This window comes from Polypterus senegalus, chromosome 17 (assembly GCF_016835505.1).
Source record: "Polypterus senegalus isolate Bchr_013 chromosome 17, ASM1683550v1, whole genome shotgun sequence".
In the NCBI taxonomy this organism is placed as follows: Eukaryota; Metazoa; Chordata; class Cladistia; order Polypteriformes; family Polypteridae; genus Polypterus; species Polypterus senegalus.
In genome coordinates, this window is record NC_053170.1 from 17,922,900 (window position 1) to 17,944,726 (window position 21,827).

Consider the following 21,827-nt stretch of genomic DNA (forward strand, 5'->3'; position numbering starts at 1 on the left):
ACAGAAGCTCTTTAAATAAATAAATACCTAAACAAATCCACACACTAACGTCTAAGCAGACACCAAAATGACAAAGAAGAAAGTTACAAACGATGCAAACTTGTGCCTTGGCAGGCCTAGTGAGGTGCCACACTGGTATGGTATGGTTGTCGCGTTTCTTCACACTAATCAGCTGATCGATTCGTTGGTTGAAAGTCCTCAGTGTGTCAGAGTGAGGATGTGTAGTGTTGTTCATAATGGTGCTCAGTTTAGTTTTCATTCTCTCCTCCTCTCCACCTCCAGCAGTTCCACAGGGGGTTTCATGCCTTGTTGATTCACTCGAAGTGATGACAGTCTCATGAAGGGTATGGAAGGTCGACTTCACCCCTGCCAGTGCCAGCACTCCTCTCATTGGTTAAGGCTGCACAGGTGTCATGGCCGGTCACTGGTCGCCAGTCAGCCATGCCTCACCACACCACCAAACCCCCTACCCCAATTTCTGCGGCTCACGTCTCTGGATTTCACTTTCACCAAACAGCAAATCTTTTAATTCTCGCTGATACGCCTCTTCATTGGGAAGAAACACTACTTGTCCCTGATGGCAACACAAATTAGACGATCTACAAGTCTCCCAACTTTTAAGCCAAACAATATCTACATACTTCTGTCATATCACGTATGTCCATATATTTGTTCTGTTTTTGTTGTTTCGTTATTTCACCGAGTAATAATTTCCATTTGCACTAATGCGATCTTTATTATCAGTTTTTTGAGACTTTTGAATATTCCTACTTCCTTTATCTCTAACCTGCTCTGCATGTGTGTCGTGCCAATGTTTTTGAACCTCTTTATGATGTTTACTTTGTCTTCGACTCTCTGTCTGTTATTTCCAACACCGGTTCGAGCCGAGAGCGCAGGAACTACAAGTGACAACAGCATTCACACGAATGAGAAGTGATTGGGCCGTGGGTGGAAATTATCTCCGAGAAAGTGTTGTCCCAGGTTTTATTTATATATATATATATATATATATATATATATACACATATATACACATACACAGTGGAGGAAATAATTATTTGACCCCTCACTGATTTTGTAAGTTTGTCCAATGACAAAGAAATGAAAAGTCTCAGAACAGTATCATTTCAATGGTAGGTTTATTTCAACAGTGGCAGATTGCACATCAAAAGGAAAATCGAAAAATAACTTTAAATAAAAGATAGAAATTGATTTGCATTTCATTGAGGGAAATAAGTTTTGAACCCTCTAACAAAAAGACTTAATACTTAGTGGAAAAACCCTTGTTTGCAAGCACAGAGGTCAAACGTTTCTTGTAATTGATGACCAAGTTTGCACATTTTAGGAGGAATGTTGGTCCACTCCTCTTTGCAGATCATCTCTAAATCCCTAAGGTTTCGAGGCTGTCTCTGTGCTACTCTGAGCTTGAGCTCCCTCCATAGGTTTTCTATTGGATTAAGGTCCGAGACTGACTAGGCCACTCCATGACCTTAATGTGCTTCTTCTTGAGCCACTCCTTTGTTGCCTTTGCTGTATGTTTTGGGTCATTGTCATGCTGGAACACCCATCCACGACCCATTTTCAGTTTCCTGGCAGAGGGAAGGAGATTGTCGCTCAGGATTTCACGATACATGGCTCCGTCCATTTTCCGTTAATGCGATTAAGTTGTCCTGTGCCCTTAGCAGAAAAACACCCCCAAAGCAAAATGTTTCCACCCCCATGCTTGACGGTGGGGACGGTGTTTTGGGGTCATAGGCAGCATTTTTCTTCCTCCAAACACAGCGAGTTGAGTTAATGCCAAAGAGCTCTATTTTGGTCTCATCAGACCACAGCACCTTCTCCCAGTCACTCTCTGAATCATTCAGGTGTTCATTGGCAAACTTCAGACGGGCCTGCACATGTGCCTTCTTGAGCAGGGGACCTTGCGAGCCCTGCAGGATTTTAATCCATTGCGTGTAATGTGTTTCCAATGGTTTTCTTGGTGACTGTGGTCCCTGCTAATTTGAGGTCATTAACTAACTCCTCCCGTGTAGTTCTAGGATTCTTTTCACCTTTCTCAGAACCATTGACACCCCACGAGGTGAGATCTTGCGTGGAGCCCCAGAGCGAGGTCGATTGATGGTCATTTTGTGCTCCTTCCATTTTCAACAATCGCACCAACAGTTGTCACCTTCTCTCCCAGCTTCTTGCTAATGGTTTTGTAGCCCATTCCAGCCTTGTGCAGGTCTACAATTTTGTCTCTGACATCCTTGGACAGCTCTTTGGTCTTTCCCATGTTGTAGAGTGTGGAGTCTGCTTGATTGATTGATTCTGTGGACAGGTGTCTTTTATACAGGTGACTAGTTAAGACAGGTGTCCTTAATGAGGGTGACTAATTGAGTAGAAGTGTCTAACCACTCTGTGGGAGCCAGAACTCTTAATGGTTGGTAGGGGTTCAAAACTTATTTCCCTCAATGAAATGCAAATCAATTTCTATCTTTTATTTAAAGTTATTTTTCGATTTTCCTTTTGATGTGCAATCTGCCACTGTTGAAATAAACCTACCATTGAAATGATACTGTTCTGAGACTTTTCATTTCTTTGTCATTGGACAAACTTACAAAATCAGTGAGGGGTCAAATAATTATTTCCTCCACTGTATATATATATATATATATATATATATATATATATATATGTATATATATATATATATATATATATATATATATATATATATATATATATATATATATATATATATATAATTGCCCCTGAAATCTGAACGCTGCTTTGCAATCCGAAAGCCCAGCACGTGGTTCGTGTGTGTTTTGTCCGTACGTTTCCCCAGCACTCTGGTCACCCATACGCTTTATCGTTCGTTCAGTTCATTGTGATTTTCGCTGCTAATTTTATGCTTTTGTGCCTGTTTGGTGTTATTTTTTTATATAATAACAACTTAGTGTATTCACCATGGGTCCTAAAAAGTGTAGTGAGGAAAACAGGAAAAAGAGGAAAGCCTTTAGCGCGGTGTTTCCCAAACTCAGTCCTGCACTGCAAAAATTTAAATCTAAGCAAGTGAAAACAATTTAAATCATGACATTATATCTTATTATCCTTATTGTAAGATTTACTGTCTCATCAAAAAATGTGTATTTATGATTTTTTAGCTTACTTTTAAGAAATCTTATCAAGTAAATTTTGATTACCCCATTGGCAGATATTTTTTGTCAAATAAAAGCAAAACAACTCCCATTTATATTTTTTTCTCTCATTTCTATGTGTGTTTTTTGCAGTGTGTGGCCCCCCTGTGGCTGCAGGTTTTTGTTCCAAGCAGATTCCTGATCAGTGACAGTTACACCTGACAGCACTGATCTCATTTAATTAGCTGCTATTTTTTTTTCTTTTATTCGACATTCAGAAAAGCACAACACCATGATTCTTTACATTTATAAGACATTTAGAAACATGTCTGCTTTTTCTATAGATTTAAATGCTTAACTTTCTTTTGTTGATTTCATTATACTTTGCCCTTTCTCTGTGCAGTTTTTCCCCCTTCATTGTATCTCATTAATGACATCTTAAAACGAGCAGAGCAGACACGCAGGCAAACAACACGGAATAATCAAAGGCTGCAACTACTTTAGCATCAGACCCGCTAATTAGTAAATAATGAATTAATTAAACAATTAGAACACCTAGAAAAGCAGAATGAAAATCAAGATGAAAATACTGTTAAAAAGAAAAAAAAATGCATTATTTCCATATAACTGCTTGGTATATTTTAATATTTTTTTTTTTTTCACAAACTTAGTTTTCGAATTTCTTTTTTGCTCCCAAAACACACAACTTGGGAAATAACACATCACTTAATTAGCTCAGGAGTCCAATTAAAAACAGAAGCTGGTGGGAACAAAAACCTGCAGCCGCAGTGGGACCCCAGGACCGACCCCTGCTTTAGAGCTACAGTCAAAGTTAAGATCTTCTCGCTAAGCATGAAAGCGGCCCACGTGTGGCTGATCTCGCGATGTTCAGGATGCCTACGTCGACTGTTTGTACCATTTTGAAAAATAAAGACACTATCAAAGCAGCTGATGTGGCGAAAAGTATGGAAGAGATGGAAAAACTGCTCTTAATTTGGATTACTGAAAAAACAGTTTTTTATATTTTTAATATTATTCACATATTATTATTATTTAATATTTTACCTTAAAATCCACTGTATTTACTGTTAAAATCATTCTGAAAATTCTAGTTTGTGGGACCCAGGAACAGATTAATCCAGTTTCCATTATTTGAAAAGGGGAAAAATTGTCTTGGAACTGGAACAGAGTTCTGGAACGGATCAAGTTCGGATTCCAAGGTATCACTGTATATGACAGATACATTTCAATATATCTATCTATACATATATACACAGGGCGAGTCAAAATTATGTTAACATTTGAATGGCGGAAACAATTTACTCACAAACCATACTTCATATGTGCAAGATCATTTACAGGAATGTCTCAACCTGTTTGCCATCATGTTCAACACACAAAAACCACTGAGCAACAGTATCATTTAAAGCCCAGTCACACATTTCACGGGGAATAGATGATACCATAGTCCTTATTCTGTCCTTCAGGTCATTGATATTACAAACTTCTCTGCTATACACACATGCTCCTTCATTATACCTCATAACCAGAAATCACAGGGTGTCAAATCAGGGGAGAGTGGAGGCCATGGCAATGGTCCACCACGACCTATCCTTTGACCTGGAAAGGTGTGGTCAAGATAAAAATAATCCAGTGGTGTTAACATCATTTTGGCGCTCCCTGAATATAGAGATAATGAACGCGTGTCACGATGGAGCTTGTTGTACAAAGAGCTTTATTAAAGAAGACTCGAGTCTTTTTAATAACCACAGCCAGGCTCCGAGACCATTCACCTTGTAATCTGTTGAGCCTGTGGCCGTCAGACCGCTGTTCTGCCAAGAGGCGAGGCGGATCAGTGCCAGGCAGACCCATTTTATGCCCGCACACAGCTTTTACTTGCAGTTGAAGTGAATGATCACAGCGCTGGCAGCTTGACAGGCCGCGTATTAATTAAAAGTTGGCACCGGCCGTGCCGCAGACGCCCAGCACCGAGTTGTTACTCCCGATACGTCCAGCTCTGCCAAGGCCAACCTACTCTCTGCAGTGGAGACAGCGACGGCCAATCCAAACACACGAGCCCAGTGCCCAAAAGAGCCGAGCCTGCCAAGTGCCAAGAACATCCTCAGACCTAAATAAGTGAATACAGAGGACGGCGCTGTTAGTGGTTAGGACTTTATTTAATTTAAACTACAACATGACAGAACATTTCCATTACAGCACAGTGTGCAGACTTCACATCAAACAGAACAAAGATGAAGGTGGGCAGCGGCTGGGAGGATGGAGGAGGGCTGAAAAAAACAAATTAAAAAATAAAAGAGAGACAGAAACCGGAGCTCCTCCCCAGCTGGACATCTGCTCGAGCGACATTGTCCTTAGCGACAGAGTGGACCTTACGTGTGACACGGCTGCAGGACACATACACAGGTCGACAGGCAGGAAGCATGACAGGCTGCTCCCTTTGAGAAGTCTGCACAGACCACAAGAAACTGGGGAGCACTTATTGCCTCCATGGAATCTAGAAGCTTGGCATTAAAGAACTAATTCTCGTCTTCTACAGCAACACAGTGCAAAGGTCCGATGAGGGTAAGCACAAGGGAGCACAGGAGGCAACTGGGACCTGCACCGACTCCTAACAACGCAGGAGGACCAGGGCCAAGAATGGAAAAAACAAATCATCACTCCATCTCTGCTGGCTGCTCTGACCACACGGGGGTCATCACAGCACTTTCTCTGCCACCAAAAACCCAAGCTGTACCCTTTTGCACCCTGTCTCCCCCCCCCTCATAGAAACCCCCTGATCTTCATATGTACGTCAGTACAGAGGAAACAGTTGATGAGCTGGCTACATGGTCATGTGCTCTGGGAGGACATAGGAGATGTCATCCCACGGGTGGCGGTACAAGCCCTGCTTCAGCCTCTTCTGGTCCAGATAGTGCCCTGTGAGACAGAAAAATACCACATCTCATTTTACAGTATTGGGCTCAAGCGAAAGGTGCTATAAAAAAAGCAAATGCTGATCAATTCATTAAGTGTGTCAAGCCTCACCAATGAACCCCATGCTCCTCCCGAGGACAAAGATACCATTCAAGGCGCCAATGTCTACGTACTCATCTGCCTCCTCCCTGAAACAAGTATGGCAAAGAGGGCATCACATATGCAGGCTTTTTCCAAGTTATGCATTGCTTACAATTGTCCCCGCTTACTCAACCCATACCTGGTGAAGCCACCACAAGTCCTCAGCAGATCCACAAAGGCAACACCAATGAAGCCGTCCACATTCAGGATGAGATTTGGTTTCTGTAAAAAAAAAAAAAAAAAAATATTTTGAAAGGTGGAGCCTTCACAGGGCACAACCCCTAAAAAGGTGGAGCCATCACAGGGCACAACCCCTAAAAAGGTGGAGCCTGGCGGGGCACAATCTCCAGTTTCTACTCCACATTGCCAATCAATAAGCTGACTTGCTGCTTTCACAAAACATGCCATCAAAATAAAATGCCACAAAAAATGTTTCCAGCTGATCCAGTCAATTCAGCTCTTCTAGGGTTCCTATCCCTTTTTAGGCTGAGTGTCACTTTTTCTACACAGTTGCGTGAAAAAGTAAGTGCACCCCATTAAATGTTTTTTCTTTTTTGTTTACCATATGTGGACAAGATTTGACCTTCACTTCAACAGTATCGTTAGATAAATAGCTCCAACATTGTGCAACATTTACATTTTGTATAATTTATATGAACATAAGGGCTCTACTTATCATTCAAATACCTCAAATTAGAATCTGGTGCAAAGGATTAGATCTCCATTACAAAGGATCTTGTCTTATCTAAAGCACAGACATTCAAGTTTGGATTGCTCTTTCATGTTTTAGTTATCACCATGTCAAGATCTGAAGAACTATGTGTGGGAAAGGATTTACAAACATCTTCAAACAATTTGAAATCAACCATTCAACTTTCCAGAAGGTCATCTACTGTACAAATTGTAATCTCCTCCAACAACTGCCAGCTTGTTCAAGCCTGGCCAAGGCCACCACAGCAAATTCAGCTGAGAGCAGAACACAAAATGCTTCAAGTCTCTAAGAAGCCCAGAATTTCATCACATGACCACCAGGTAGCTCTTGTCACGGTTGATGTCAAAGTGCAGGAGTTTACCATCACAAAAACTCTGTAGAAATTCGACTAACATGGGAGGTGTGCCAGCAGGAACCCAGAAAGCCCATCAGGGAAAGACTAACTACCTAGGCCAAGACCAGGACTTCTGGAACAACGTGCTCTGGACTGACAAGGCAAAGAGAGAGTTATTTGGCCGCAGTACCAGAAGACATGTTTGTCAAAAACCAAAGACAGCATTTGAGCAGAACAACCCGAGATCAACTGTGAAGCATGGTGGTGGAAAGGTTCTGGTTTATGGCTGCTCTGCAGCATCACAGCCTGGGCAGCTCACTATCACAGAATCTACTAGAAGCTCTTTAATTGTACCAAATCATGCTTGACGTTAATATGAAACCATCCATCATCCAACACGCAATATCCTAACAACAGATTCACGGGGGTCTGCTGGAGCCAATCCCAACCAGCACAGGGCGCAAGGCAGGAAACAAACCCCGGGCAGGGCGCCAGCCTATGGCATGGTACACACACTAGGGACAATTTAGGATCGCTAATGCACCTACCCTGCATATCTTTGGACTGTGGGGGGAAACCCACGCAGACACGGGGAGAACATGCAAAACATCGCCCAGCTGAAAGAACTCTGCTTGGAGGAGTGGCAGGAGTGGCAAAAACATTCTGCCAGCTGACGACTGAGACTGCTAGACAGTTAGAGGAAACACCTACTTGAGGGGGCAATACCAGCTATTAGAGCCAAGGGGGAGCTTAACTTATTCCACTTCTGTCTGTGGAAAATCTGTTCATTTTACGGTGAATGAATTATTGCAAAGTCAACTTTTCCTTGTTTTATTTTTCAATTATATGACATGTATCTACACATTTCATGGGGTGAGGTTACCTCTTCACATGACTGTGTTTCTACAGCCTGTTACACTCTGCCTGTCACCAGAGTCATCTTATCTCATGTACCAACACTGGCATCCTTTCAAAGGAGTTATTAACCCAGTTTAGTGCCCACTTCAGACAGTTACCTCACCATCCTTGAGGACAGAGTATCTATCTACCAACCATACTAGTCCTTTGGACCTACTCCCAGAGGGGTATCTCACCTTGGATGTGGTGATCTTTTCCACGTCAAGTGCATAGTCCAGAAGTGGGGTGGCTGGGAAGTTCTGTTTTACAAAATCCTTCAGAATCTGAACCCTCATGTCAGGGTTGTTAATCTTTAGGGGAAAAAAAAAAAAGAATGAGGTGAGCTTCAGAAACACAAAAGTAACTTAAAATGCCACACCGCTCTTACCCTCTCCGATCTTTCAAGTTCCATTCCGTTTAACAGGCAGCTGCCCTGAAACACCATTAACAAATATGGAGGAGGGTTGTGCTTCCCACATTCATGGATGACAAGCTTTTGAGTTATACAGGTGGGCAACACAAGGGGTCAGGCAGGTCTACTGCACAGATCTGCGTGGTGTTCAACTGAGGTGCTGCCTGCTATGTGGTGCCAACAGCAGCACACTTTGCTTCTCAATGGCCCAAATCACACAGAGAGCTCATGACCTGACCCAAACTACATCAAGAACAAGAGCTGAACGGCTCATCTTACCGCAGCACAAGCACTCCAGGGCCATCTCATAAGCCATCACAACCTACCTCCACCCCGAACACACCAGTGTGGCACTGGGTTTCAAACTCACAGATTTGACTCGATGGCCAATGCCCATGATCAGCTTTCCTTCTTTTTTCATCTTGTTCACAAACTCCATGGGAATGAGGCTGCTGTCAAAGGCCTTGCTGAACTGTTTTGCCGCAGCGTCCAGTGCACCTCCAAAGCGGTCACCCTTTACAGAAGGAAACAGACACACAAATAGCCCTTTGGTTCTAAACGGTACAAGGAAGAGTCCTAAGGGGCAAAAACAAAAACTGGCAAAAGTCGCACAAGACCTTTCAAATGTCAACTCCAGTAACTGACCACACCTAAGCCAATTTCAGTTCCACCCTCTTCCAAATTTAAAGGAATACTCCACTCAACAATGAAGTTATTTTTTTAACTTCTTACGTATCTAATGTGGCTTGAAGTGATGGCCGAGAAAAAAATGTAATCCAATGTATTCATGCAGAACGAAGATTTCTAATATAAAGTTGGGTCAATGGTGGCCAAAGCTGAACTGCAGTAAACAATATCCATTAAAAAAAAAAAAAATCTCACATTACTCATGTCGCATAATCCATATGTCAAGTTGTCCAATCATATACACTGTGTGCACAATTATTAGGCAAGTTGTATTTTTGAGGATTAATTTTAATATGGAACAAACACAGTGCTATCAGTCAATCCAAAATGTTAATAAACCTGAAACCTGAATGTTTCACAACGGAAATGTGAGTGTGAACATCATCAGGGGAATACATATGTGCGCACAATTATTAGGCAACTATTAGTGTGCAGATTTATTATGCAACTAAAGGAAAAATGAACATTTTCCCATCTCACTTGTTTATTTTCATCTGTTATAGTAAGAATAATAAACAAACACCTCAAAATTTACAAATAAACATCTCTGACAATACAAAAAAAATAAATCAATCAATCAATGACCAATATAGCCACCCTTCTTTTCAATAACAGTCATAAGCCTTTCCATTCATGGAGTCTGTCAGTTTCTTGATCTGTTGACGATCAGCTTTTTGTGGAGCAGTGACTACAGCCTCCCAGACACTCTTCAGAGAGGTGTATTGTTTTTCTCCCCCGTAAATCTAGCGTTTAAGAAGTGCCCACAAGTTCTCGATAGGGTTTAGGTCAGATGAGGAAGGGGGCCATGTCATTATTCCTTCATCTTTAAGGCCTTTACTGGCTGGCCACGCAGTGGAGAACTTCGATGCAAGTGATGGAGCATTGGCCTGCATAAAAATCATGGTCTTCTTCTTGTATCACTGTTTGAAGAAAGTGTCTTCGAAAAACTGGCAGTAGGTTTGGGAGTTGACTTTGAGTTCATCTTCAATGCAAAAGGTCCAACTAGCTCATCTTTAAAAATACCAGCTCATACCAGTACCCCACCTCCACATTGGAGTGGAGCTCTGTGCCCATTACTGATCCACAGGTCCATCCATCTGGTCCATCAAGAGTCACTCTCATCTCATCGGTCCATAAAACCTTTGAAAAAAATCTGTCTTCAGATATTTCTTGGCCCAGTTTTGACGTTTCAACTTATGTTTCTTGTTCAGTGGTGGTTGGGTTTCAGCCCTCCTTACCTTGGCCATGTCTTTGAGCACTGAACACCTTGTACTTCTGGGCACTCCAGGTAGGTTGCAGCTCTGGAATATGAAAGTACTGGAGGATAATGGGTTCCTGGTAGCTTCACGTTTGATTCTTCTCAAATCTTTGGCAGCTAATTTGCATCTTTTGTTCTCAACACGTTTCTTGCGACCCTGTTGACTATTTGCAACAAAATGTTTGATGGTTCTGTGATCACACACCAATATCTTAGCAATTACAAAAGTGCTGCATCCCTCTGAAAGACTTTTTACAATTTTTGACATTTCAGAGTCAGTTAAATCTCTTTTTTGGCCCATTTTGCCTGAGGAAAACTAGCTGCCTAATAATTCTGCACAACTTGATATAGGGTGTTGATCTCCTTAGGCCACACCCTCCCTCATTACACAAATACACATCACCTGACGTGCTTAAATCCAATAAGCATTCAAGTTAATACAGCTTGGAGTTGGAATATACGCATAAAAATGATGATATGGTCAAAATACTCACTTGCCTAATAATTGTGCACACAGTGTATTCATAATGTCCCAAACAAGTGTATTTTTAATTAAAAATAGTTAAACAAACCACCCCTGGAAAACGTTCCAACAACCTAAAATGAAACATGATCAGATGTGAGCGAGCGGTGTGAAGACCCGCCTCGCCACCTCATTCATTGGTCAGCAGTTCAGGCTCGGCGCAGCTTATTCATTGGCTACCATTGCACTTCAAGGGATATCAATAAAAATCACACACCGAGAGGCATGTAAAATTAAAGATTAAAAAAGTTCAAAAAACGCAAGTGAAAACATCATGAGGAGGATAGGCTGCCTTGGACTTGTGCATATCTGAGATGTGCGAACAAGCAGAAGGTGGATCCACCCGTGCAGTTTCACAGACCACTGCTAAATAATCCTGAGGTACTCCAGCTTGTGGCTTGTTGGTATGAATATAAACGGAACAACAGGAGGCAGGTCTACAACTTGTATCCTCGTTTGCGTCTATACAAGCTGAATTTTAGTTACCTGAGCATTTTCCAGAAGTGGTTTATTTAACAATATTTTAGTCTAAATGCATGTGTTTGGGACACACCTAGATGACTTGACATATGGATTACGTCACATGAATAATGTGACATTTTTAATGCTTGCTTTTCCTCATTGTTGGTGACTGCAGATCCCTATTACATCACAAAGTTTATTATTTCCATTCTGCATGAAAACTTGAGATTATAATTTTTTCTCGGCCATCACTACAAAACACAAGAGGTAAGTGACAAATCAGAAAATATTATTTTTGGGTGGAGTATTCCTTAAAGACCTTATAAAAAAATGACTAAGCCTTCCCTCAGAAAATAAATTCAAAATGGACTTTTTTTTTTTTTAAATATTGAAGTAAACTTTAAATCTTCATCTTGTAGAGGGACAAGTTTTTCCAAGCTACTTACGATGGTCAGCAAGCCAGAGGTAAGGCTCGAGATCAGGTCTTTTCCAGCTCGGGCACAGACAATGGTGTTGTGTGCTCCTGAAACAGCAGGGCCATGGTCTGCTGTCACCATGAGACACATCTCAATGAACTGGCAGGCATACTTTGGTAGTCTGGGATATATGAGAGAGACAGAGAGAGAGTTGGCATGTATTTTTAATGACCCCAATACACGTTCCCCTAAGCACTCTGTCTGCTGACCTCCTCTGGAACCAGAGTAATCCCAGCACTCCGCCGATACCAATCTCCTCCTTGAAGACCTCTGTGATGGGCATGCCTGCATAAATAAGCTCTTGACCTCGCTCATCACAGATGCTCGTCATGAAAGATGCCGGCTTTCTAATTAGTCCTAGTTCCTGTAGCAAAAACAAATGCAGTGAAATTACAGTGTATTCAATGTAAAAGAAAGTGCCAGCGAGCTGTGAGGCACAGACTTACCCGAGCCCATGAGTAATCCATCGGCACAGTAGGTGGAGGAACTTCTTCAGCAGGTACAATCACTCCGTTTGTCACCAACTCATCATAGACAGATCTGAGGAGCAGAAGCCAAGCTGCCTAATAAGAGCCAAGAACAGATGGCAGCCCTCAGACATGTACCCAGGCCTAAACTACCACTTACTTAATAACATCACCCAGCTCATCAAAACTCCGTGGAACGTAAATGCCAGCTTCACGCAGTGCTTGATTCTTGGCAACTGCAGTCTCTGAGGCCTGATTAGCACAAGCCCCTGCATGACCAAACTGAACCTGAAAGAGGACAAGAAGAATAAGTCTGATTGAACATTTCTCTAAACCTACAGTGGAGGAATGGAGGAAGCTGGCACTGCAGTTAGTTACATTCAGCTCACCTCTGAAGAGAACATGGTCGCACAGGTGCCGATACACCAGCACACTACTGGCTTGGTGATTCTACCCTCTTTGACCCCCTGGCAGATCTTGTATTCCTCACACCCTCCAATCTGCAGGAATAAGAAATCAAGGCTTTAGACAAAAAAGTTTTATGTATAAACGTGGGTCTTGGCAGCCAGTATGGCACTCACCTCACCCAAAACGACAATCATCTTCACACCTGGTGTGTCCTGATAGCGAAGCACATGGTCCATAAAGGTAGAACCAGGATACCTGCACATACAAAATGTGAGCCAGATCTGAGTCACAGTGCTTTATCTATTGGGTCAGTGAATGTCACAGTCCTCCCCCTTTCTGATATGCCCCCTAATATCACAACAATACAAACTGGGCATTGGCTTTATAGTGCCTCTCGGAAGGACAGCAGAAGGCAGTCCAAGTGCAGTCAGTGGCCAGGTCTAACGCTCAAGGTGTTACAGATCAGGAGTAAGGCAGGGACATCAGGGACTGCTACCAGTACAAAGGCCAGCAGGTGTCACTAGTCTTCATTTCAATAGCTGGGATTCTGTCTGGGCCTTCAAACAACCGTACAGAAAGCTCTGCAGATAATCTACTAGGTGAAAGTAGAAGTTCACACCTGTCTCCCCCAATGGCAACCCCCTCAAATACACCATCAGTGGTCCTGGAAATGATATTGTTCAGCTCATTTGACATGCCACCAGAACGGGACACATAGGCCACACTGCCTGGACGATACAACTTTGATGCCAGGATGTTATCCAGCATGCCTCCTGTGTTGCCAATCTTGAAGCAGCCTGGCTTGATGCCACCAACCTTTAAAGGGAAGTAGGGGAGGGAGGATGAAAGAAAGAAAGAAAGAAAAAAGGTAAGAGAGAGAGATTGCCATACAATTGGGTACTGCAACTAGACCTCAAGGATGGGGGTCAAAGTGTCAACTCTAAACTTACGGTAGCAGGGCCAATGACGGTCACACCCTTCTCATCTGCCGTCTTGATCAGCTTCCTGGTCAGTGCCTCTGGTATGCCCTCAGCAATAATGGCTATGGTGTGAATCTGGGAAAAGCAAGGTGACTAGGGCTAAGATACCCTCCTTGGAGATACAGACCACCAACAGCACACCAGTCCCACATGAGGTTTACCTGGGGGAACTGCATTGTCTCCATGCTGCTATCATAAGCCGAGCGCAGAGACGCAAAGTTGATAAGCACGTCTACCTCTGGGTGCTTCTTCATGGCATCACTCATACTCTTGTACACTGGAATTAGGATTTCCTTGTGGCCCCAGTAAAACTTCTGTTTATGATCCCCTCTGCACAAGACAAAAAACGTTAGCCAGGAAGGAGACAAAAGACACCTTCAATCATGTGGACTCTGCTAGGTTATAGTTAGGGTGGGCAATCCCTGCTATAGAAAAAAAAAAATCAATGCCAATCCTTGGCAAAGATTCTCATAGCAGAGTCTTCATAAGACAACTTAACATCAGGCAGGGTGAAGGCCAGTGTAAGGGTAACAGCAGCTCTGCTAACTTGACCATCTTGGGCTGAAACCCACAAGATCCCCAAGAAAAGTCCACGTCTCGTACATTTCATGAGGAAACAACAGCTTACATTAATAACCCTCACCTTCCCCACTGTGCCCTAATCTTAATGCACATGAGTATAAAGAAGTATACAGTCTGAGCCACGTGTTTCCCCGCACCCCACAATTCTAAGTTCCTTACGTGAATGGGTAGACCATCGCTGCCACAGAGGGTTCGTCTCTTGAGCAGATGTAATCAAAATCCAGCATACCCTGCACCGCCCTCGTCTGCATGCCCCAAACGATGGACTTGGTGTGGTTACTGAACAAAGTGGTGGCTTTGGCTGTGAGAAAATTACAGAACAAACATGGGCATTAAAATGGTGCATCTGCCAGCACTGTCTCCTCTACAATGCAAAGGTTAATCAAGAGCGACACCAGAGAGCATGAAGTGGAAAGAGAAGAGAAATATGTAGGGGAGCAGGGGACAATCCTTTGTAGCCAACGTTCCAAAAAAAAAAAATCAGTAGAGTCTGATTCTGATGTGGGTACCATCACCAGGTGGGCGCTAATATTGATTACTTTTAGGAGGGTGAGGGGTAATGATGGCTACAGGGGTCAGGTAGTGGGGACAGTGCAAAACTGAATGAAAATGGGGAAGAAGTACACTTGTCAATGAAAGTGGTGTGGCATATTTCTTGGCATACTGCATAACAGCTAATGCAACCAGGACTGGAGAGGTGTGCAGAGTGGCAAGGCTGAGGATACAGAAGAGCTGACCATTTCTACTTCTACCAAAGAAGACCACAGCACAGAGAAGCACACAGCATGAAGGAGAACGAGTCAGTAGCAGAGGAGCCAACCCACCACACACTCGCATACACTCACAGGGCTAAGGCTGACAGGAAACGTGTCATATAAAAGAAGTGGTGGTGGACAGTAAGGCCCACAGGTTTCAATTTTCCTGCTGGGTCACAAGGAAAAATCAAATTGCTAACACAACGGGTGACCCTGAACAGGTCCTCAAACCCAGTAGGCAGGTTATGTAAAGAATTTTGGGTGTGGTGTTCTCCACTAAAGGCACACTTTGAAGCCAAGATTCATGGCCTGATGAACAGAGTGGAGGGCTGCAATTCAACTGTAACAATTTGAAAGCACTCGATAATTTAACCATGAATAGGGATGATGTGCCTCATCCCATCTAGTTGGAGTGCACAGAAGGAATACATATATACAGTGCATCCGGAAAGTATTCACAGCGCATCACTTTTTCCACATTATGTTATGTTACAGCCTTATTCCAAAATGGATTAAATTCATTTTCTTCCTCAGAATTCTACACACAACACCCCATAATGACGACGTGAAAAAAGTTTACTTGAGGTTTTTGCAAATTTATTAAAAATAAAAAAACTGAGAAATCACATGTACAGAAGTATTCACAGCCTTTGCTCAATACTTTGTCAATGCACCTTTGGCAGCAATTCCAGCCTCAAGTCTTTTTGAATGTGATGCCACAAGCTTGGCACACCTATCCTTGGCCAGTTTCGCCCATTCCTCTTTGCAGCACCTCTCAAGCTCCATCAGGATGGATGGGAAGCGTCAGTGCACAGCCATTTTAAGATCTCTCCAGAGATGTTCAATCGGATTCAAGTCTGGGCTCTGGCTGGGCCACTCAAGGACATTCACAGAGTTGTCCTGAAGCCACTCCTTTGATATCTTGGCTGTGTGCTTAGGGTCGTTGTCCTGCTGAAAGATGAACCGTCGCCCCAGTCTGAGGTCACGAGCGCTCTGGAGCAGGTTTTCATCCAGGATGTCTCTGTACATTGCTACAGTCATCTTTCCCTTTATCCTGACTAGTCTCCTAGTTCCTGCCGCAGGGACGGTATTGGCCTGGTGATGAGCGGTGCCTGGTTACCTCCAAACGTGACGCCTGGCATTCACACCAAAGAGTTCAATCTTTGTCTCATCAGACCAGAGAATTTTGTTTCTCATGGTCCGAGAGTCCTTCAGGTGCCTTTTGGCAAACTCCAGGCGGGCTGCCATGTGTCTTTTACTAAGGAGTGGCTTCCGTCTGGCCACTCTACCATACAGGCCTGATTGGTGGATTGCTGCAGAGATGGTTGTCCTTCTGGAAGGTTCTCCTCTCTCCACAGAGGACCTCTAGAGCTCTGACAGAGTGACCATCGGGTTCTTGGTCACCTCCCTGACTAAGGCCCTTCTCCCCAGATTGCTCAGTTTAGATGGCCGGCTAGCTCTAGGAAGAGTCCTGGTGGTTTCGAACTTCTTCCACTTACGGATGATGGAGGCCACTGTGCTCATTGGGACCTTCAAAGCAGCAGAAATATTTCTGTAACCTTCCCCAGATTTGTGCCTTGAGACAATCCTGTCTCAGAGGTCTACAGACAATTCCTTTGACTTCATGCTTGGTTTGTGCTCTGACATGAGCTGTCAACTGTGGGACCTTCTATAGACAGGTGTGTGCCTTTCCAAATCATGTCCAATCAACTGAATTTACCAAAGGTGGAGTCCAATTAAGCTGCAGAAACATCTCAAGGATGATGAGGGGAAACAGGATGCACCTGAGCTCAATTTGGAGCTTCATGGTAAAGGCCGTGAATACTTATGTACAGGTGATTTCTCGTTTTTTTTATTTTTAATAAGTTTGCAAAAACTTCAAGTAAACTTTTTTCACAATGTCATTATGGGGTGTTGTGTGTAGAATTCTGAGAAAAAATGAAATTAATCCATTTTGGAATAAGGCTGTAACATAACAAAATGTGGAAAAAGTGATGTGCTGTGAATACTTTCTGGATGCACTGTAATAAATCGAGTTTATTTGTAGGCAGCTAGTTTTAATGAAGGGGGTGGGGGGTCACATAAAATATTGCAAAAATTAAACAGCACACAGAAAAGAGGACGAGCAAGCCATCACCCACAAACCCCGTCAAGCCCCAACAGAGGACACAAGGATTTGGGAGGACTGGTTAGCGCTCCATACCTGGAATGCTAGTTGTAGCTGTGGGGAGGTCTGTTAAAACAAATCATCAAACAAAAATAAATAAATAAATCAATAAATCAATCCACCTTCATCATGGACAAAACAGTATGCAAACAGCCAGGGTGATTCACACCACGTCTGTCCATGACACACCCTTGGCCTGAGAACATTACTAGCAGCATTAGGAATCCTGACACGATTGATCAGTACGGTCCAGGTTGGGCGACCCAGCCTCATTGGTGCCACCTACTGATGGGTGTGAGAAAGACACGTTCAGTAGTGGTCTCAGTATATGTCACCAGGCACCCCAAACAATAGGCATCTGATTTGAACTACAAGATGTCTGTGCAAGGTTGGGCTTTCAGAAAGACAACAATGTTGAGCACATCTCATTCTTGAGCTCTCGTATGAACATGGAACGGACACTCTCACCTGCACTGACAATGCCCCACCATAATTTTTTCTTCATTTCCTATGGGGATTCAGATTAGCCTTAGGGGAGTCACGAGAAAAGCACCCATCACAGGCAATGATGCCATCTTTAAAACTCACTCCATGCACAAAGAGATACGACTCAATAAAATGAGGAGAAATTGGGTACACAACGTGAAAGGAGGTTCTGGCGCAAGTTTGCTGACCTCACACTGCATGAGAAGGCCAAGCAGCTCAGCAATAACAGGAACATCTCGGAGTTAAAAAAAAAAAAAAACATTGCTTCTATGGATTGAAATTTGTCAGTTTAGGTGGTCTACTCAGTTCTACTGAGGCACCTTCTAAAACAGTGGGTACTAGGCATGACCCACCACAGGAAGACCTAAGATACGGGGCAAGAATTCTCCCTCTTGGGAGTTCCCCACCACAATGGTTGGACAAGAAGTAAAAATAACAGTGAAGGAGAGTATCTTCAGGGAAGTTAGAAGGGTCTTCTCTTTTTCAGTGTTACAGTGAATTGGGCATCTAAGTAAACACGTTGTGGTGGACTGAACTGGAGGCAAACACAGGATGCTTGGGTGAAACTTGCTTTTACTGGTTGCCTAACTGCATAACAAACCAACGATAAAAGCATGTTCAACTCAGCTACAGAGGATCAACTGACTGTTGGTGTTCTACTTTAAAAGATAGAAATCAGAGAGTTTGTTAAATCCAAAGTTATCTGTAGCTACAGGCTAAACAGAAGCAGGGATGCCACCAAGAGTTGGGTCGACAAAACACCCTCCCTTTATTATTCACTTCACTTCATCTTATTTAACCAACTACAGGATGGAAATCAAACTAAGGAGTACACTTTGCTACAAGTAAAAAGGTATCAATGTAACGTAAAGCACTTTACAAAGTATAATGAAGGTCAGACTTCAGGCGCCATTGAAGCTTTTTGTTTCTAAATCCAACAAGATGTTCATTCAATCCAAACCGAAGACCACTGCAGTCCATTCAACTGTTTCAATTCTGTGCTCGACTTGGACGCAACACAACGTCACTCAGGCAGACAAGCAACAGCTATGCCCAGAAAATGTTGCAAATGAAGACCAAAGGGTCTTTCTGTTTGAGATCCAAACAATGCTGACATTAACAGTAACCCATTTTTAAACCTGTAGGATGAATATTTTCTCAAGGACAGTGAGAGGAAGGGAGCAGGCAGTCATTGTAATCGCTGCTTTGTTTTTGTATTGCTTTATAATCTTTGCTGTTTCAAATATTTTGAATTGTTGAACATGTCAAACCTGTACTGGTTAGAAGTAACTCAAAGTGTACTGTATGTAATCTCATTAATCAAGGAAAATATGAGAATCAAATTAAGGAAAGAGGTGGACCAAAAGGCAAAAGAAAATTATGAACATCCCTACACTGCTCATCTTCTCTTTCTTAACATATGTTCTAGAACTATATGATGGCAGAAAGCTCCTCTACAACCATCACTTTTCATGACATCCTTTCTTTTAGTTGGGGCTGCTTGGAGAAGATGCCTGGCCTGGCGGCAGGATGTGTGAGATTATCAACCATCTCAACATCTATGTACAGGACACTGGCTGTCATAACAAATACAACTAGAAACTCACCTGCTGGAATGCCATGCTTGGCCTTTTTGGCTGGAGTTGAATCGCTGTTGGCCTTGGTCTCAGAAAAAGAAGCTGTCCTGCTTGTAGCTGGTGTCTGCAATGAGAAAGAAATAACTAGTGGACCTTTGTGGAGTTGGGAATTGGGCTTTGATAGACAGGAAAGAGTCTGTCCAACAGCTCAGGATGCTTTACATACGGAGACGCTGCCACTAGAGTTGAGCAGAAAGTTGGCTGTGTGAGCAGCAGTAGGGGGCTGGTTGGGTATTGGCCTGTGGCCGAGTGCCATTCCCACAATGGCAGTCATGTGAGTCTCAGTGCCAAACACGTGAATGGGAATCCCAGTAGTCTTGCCTAAATGAAGGATAAAAATATAAATAAATGAACAAAAACTTAGCAATAGAAGATGCAAAATAACAAGTTATGTAAAGGTCATCGACCGATTCACACACCCTCCCTCTCCTCTTAGCTCCAGTAAAAGCCACAAGTGCTGTTACACTAGAATCTTCAAACTCCACTGGTCAATATTAATTTCTACATCTCATACAACGTACCAACTTCTCCCATGACCCGCAGGCCTTCCTGGTAGTTGGGGCCACCCCTTCGGACAAATATTGTCACCTCATGCTCCTTCAGTGGTGTCTGGTAATCCTTGATTGCTCTCACTATACCCTGCCGAAACAAATAACAAGGGGGCCACTGTAATTTAAAAAGTTAATTTAACTAACATTTAAAAAGCAGATAATTGTGTTCAAAAATATTTCTTCATAACACTTTCAAGTTTTTTTTTGTCTGGCACCTTCTGACTTATTGGTACAAGAAAACCCCCACTTACGATAAACCGTTCGACTTGTTTTGATGTCTAGTTAAGCAACATTTTGAGCTTTCCTGAGATCTTCCTATTTTGAGCCCTATAGACCCAAAACCACCCATTTGAAGGTCATATTTTGTGCAGGAAATTAGACCCTTATGATAATGAGTAAACAAATAGGCAAAAATGATCACAAGGACTTGGACGTTGTGCCACATCAACCGTCTCCAGAACTTAAAAAGTGTCGTCATTTCTACAGGGTGTGACCCAAATGTATGCAAAAATCCATAAAGGCTGTAATATGCACCTGAATCATGTCTGAATTGTGGGACTTTTTTACAAAAAAAAAAAACAACCAAAAAGTTTTTAAATGAAATGTTTGTCTAAGGGTACTTGTATGAGACCAACTTGAGTCAAAGTTCAACAAATGACCATCGAACCGCATTCTCTGGTTTAAGGAAATAAGCTATGACCTTTTGGGTAAAGATGTGTGGAGCTCTTAATTCTGAGGTTGTAAAGTGGCGTGAACTGCAGATTAGTTGGACACGCTTGGAGATGTAGGCAAACGTTGAGGGTGTCAGGGCAATGTGGCACTTTTGTCACATGTCAATGGAAGACTTGCAGCATGAATGGACCCCGTTTAAGGTCACAGGAGCTGAGACGGCAACAAGGAGTGCCTACGGTCTGTCATGGCCATCAACCTGAAGACTCACAAGTGGAGGAAAGCATTCAAGTTAAAGAAGAAGACGACAAAGATGGTCTCTGGATATGACAGAGCAGTACCTAAACACAAAAAGTGAGGGCCTGGGTGTGGGCACATTTCTGGGAGACCACATAGAAAAGTTTTAAAATGACCTCAAGGAAGGTCTAAGAATTCTCTTGATGATCCATGATAAAACAACACTCCAGAGAGTTCTCATCAAAAGGCGAAGAAAAGTTCATTTCAACTACAGATATTTTCAGGAAATGGAAGGCGATTTATGAGAAACACTTGAATTCAGCGAGAAACTTCTAGGAAGGTTGGTTTCTGGGTATTGCTGAGCCATAAACGATAACCACTGCACCCCTAATCAGAAGATCTGCTAAACATCACATCGGGCAAAGTCAAGCCAATGGCTAAGCAGCAATTCAATGTTAAAAAAGGTTCTGTCATTAACACAAGGCCAAGTATCCATCAAAGACACGTGTAAGTGACATTAGCACTATAATTAGCCTGTCGCACTGATTCCCGTTTACTTTCAGCAACTCATTCATACAGAACAAAATGTAAAATTATATGTTTTAAAACTCTAGAGTTTATAAGGAGGTGTCTGGCTTTTCTAGAATGATCAATAAACATTTTACATTCAGGCACCGCAGATGTCTGAAAGCAATTCATTTTGTGTTCAATTTAAAATGTCTTAAAGATCATTGCCTTCATGCTCCTGTGCAGTCAGATAATTAACTTCACTTTAATAAATTGGAAGTGCTCACTTGCAGCGGGGGCTTTGTTAATGACCACCCCTGGCCTACTACAGCAGCTTTCATAACGGTTGGGAGAGAGAAATCTAGTGAGCAAATGGAATGAGAAAACCGAGTCTGGACGTTAAAAGAGCAAACCCTCATGTGA

General features: G+C 42.7%; 1 protein-coding gene across 2 annotated transcripts in view; it reads right to left on the reverse strand.

The window, feature by feature from the left end:
* Positions 1 to 5,278: 5,278 nt before the first annotated feature.
* LOC120517099 (ATP-citrate synthase) overlaps positions 5,279 to 21,827 on the reverse strand; it is a 39,998-nt gene continuing 23,449 nt past the window's right edge. Inside the window, exons 11-29 of one of the 2 annotated variants that reach the window (XM_039739197.1) lie at positions 19,962 to 20,079; positions 19,607 to 19,761; positions 19,411 to 19,504; positions 17,354 to 17,383; positions 14,555 to 14,696; positions 13,975 to 14,143; positions 13,784 to 13,888; positions 13,453 to 13,649; positions 13,007 to 13,088; positions 12,815 to 12,925; positions 12,586 to 12,713; positions 12,405 to 12,498; positions 12,168 to 12,322; positions 11,929 to 12,079; positions 8,923 to 9,066; positions 8,338 to 8,451; positions 6,337 to 6,419; positions 6,168 to 6,244; positions 5,279 to 6,059 (exon numbers count right to left, since the gene is read on the reverse strand). In XM_039739197.1, coding sequence (XP_039595131.1) covers positions 5,965 to 6,059; positions 6,168 to 6,244; positions 6,337 to 6,419; positions 8,338 to 8,451; positions 8,923 to 9,066; positions 11,929 to 12,079; positions 12,168 to 12,322; positions 12,405 to 12,498; positions 12,586 to 12,713; positions 12,815 to 12,925; positions 13,007 to 13,088; positions 13,453 to 13,649; positions 13,784 to 13,888; positions 13,975 to 14,143; positions 14,555 to 14,696; positions 17,354 to 17,383; positions 19,411 to 19,504; positions 19,607 to 19,761; positions 19,962 to 20,079 — 2,244 coding nt within the window. In that variant the 3' untranslated portion in view covers positions 5,279 to 5,964. The remainder of the gene's footprint in view (positions 6,060 to 6,167; positions 6,245 to 6,336; positions 6,420 to 8,337; positions 8,452 to 8,922; positions 9,067 to 11,928; positions 12,080 to 12,167; positions 12,323 to 12,404; positions 12,499 to 12,585; positions 12,714 to 12,814; positions 12,926 to 13,006; positions 13,089 to 13,452; positions 13,650 to 13,783; positions 13,889 to 13,974; positions 14,144 to 14,554; positions 14,697 to 17,353; positions 17,384 to 19,410; positions 19,505 to 19,606; positions 19,762 to 19,961; positions 20,080 to 21,827) is intronic. The other variant, XM_039739198.1, reaches the window with a different exon arrangement.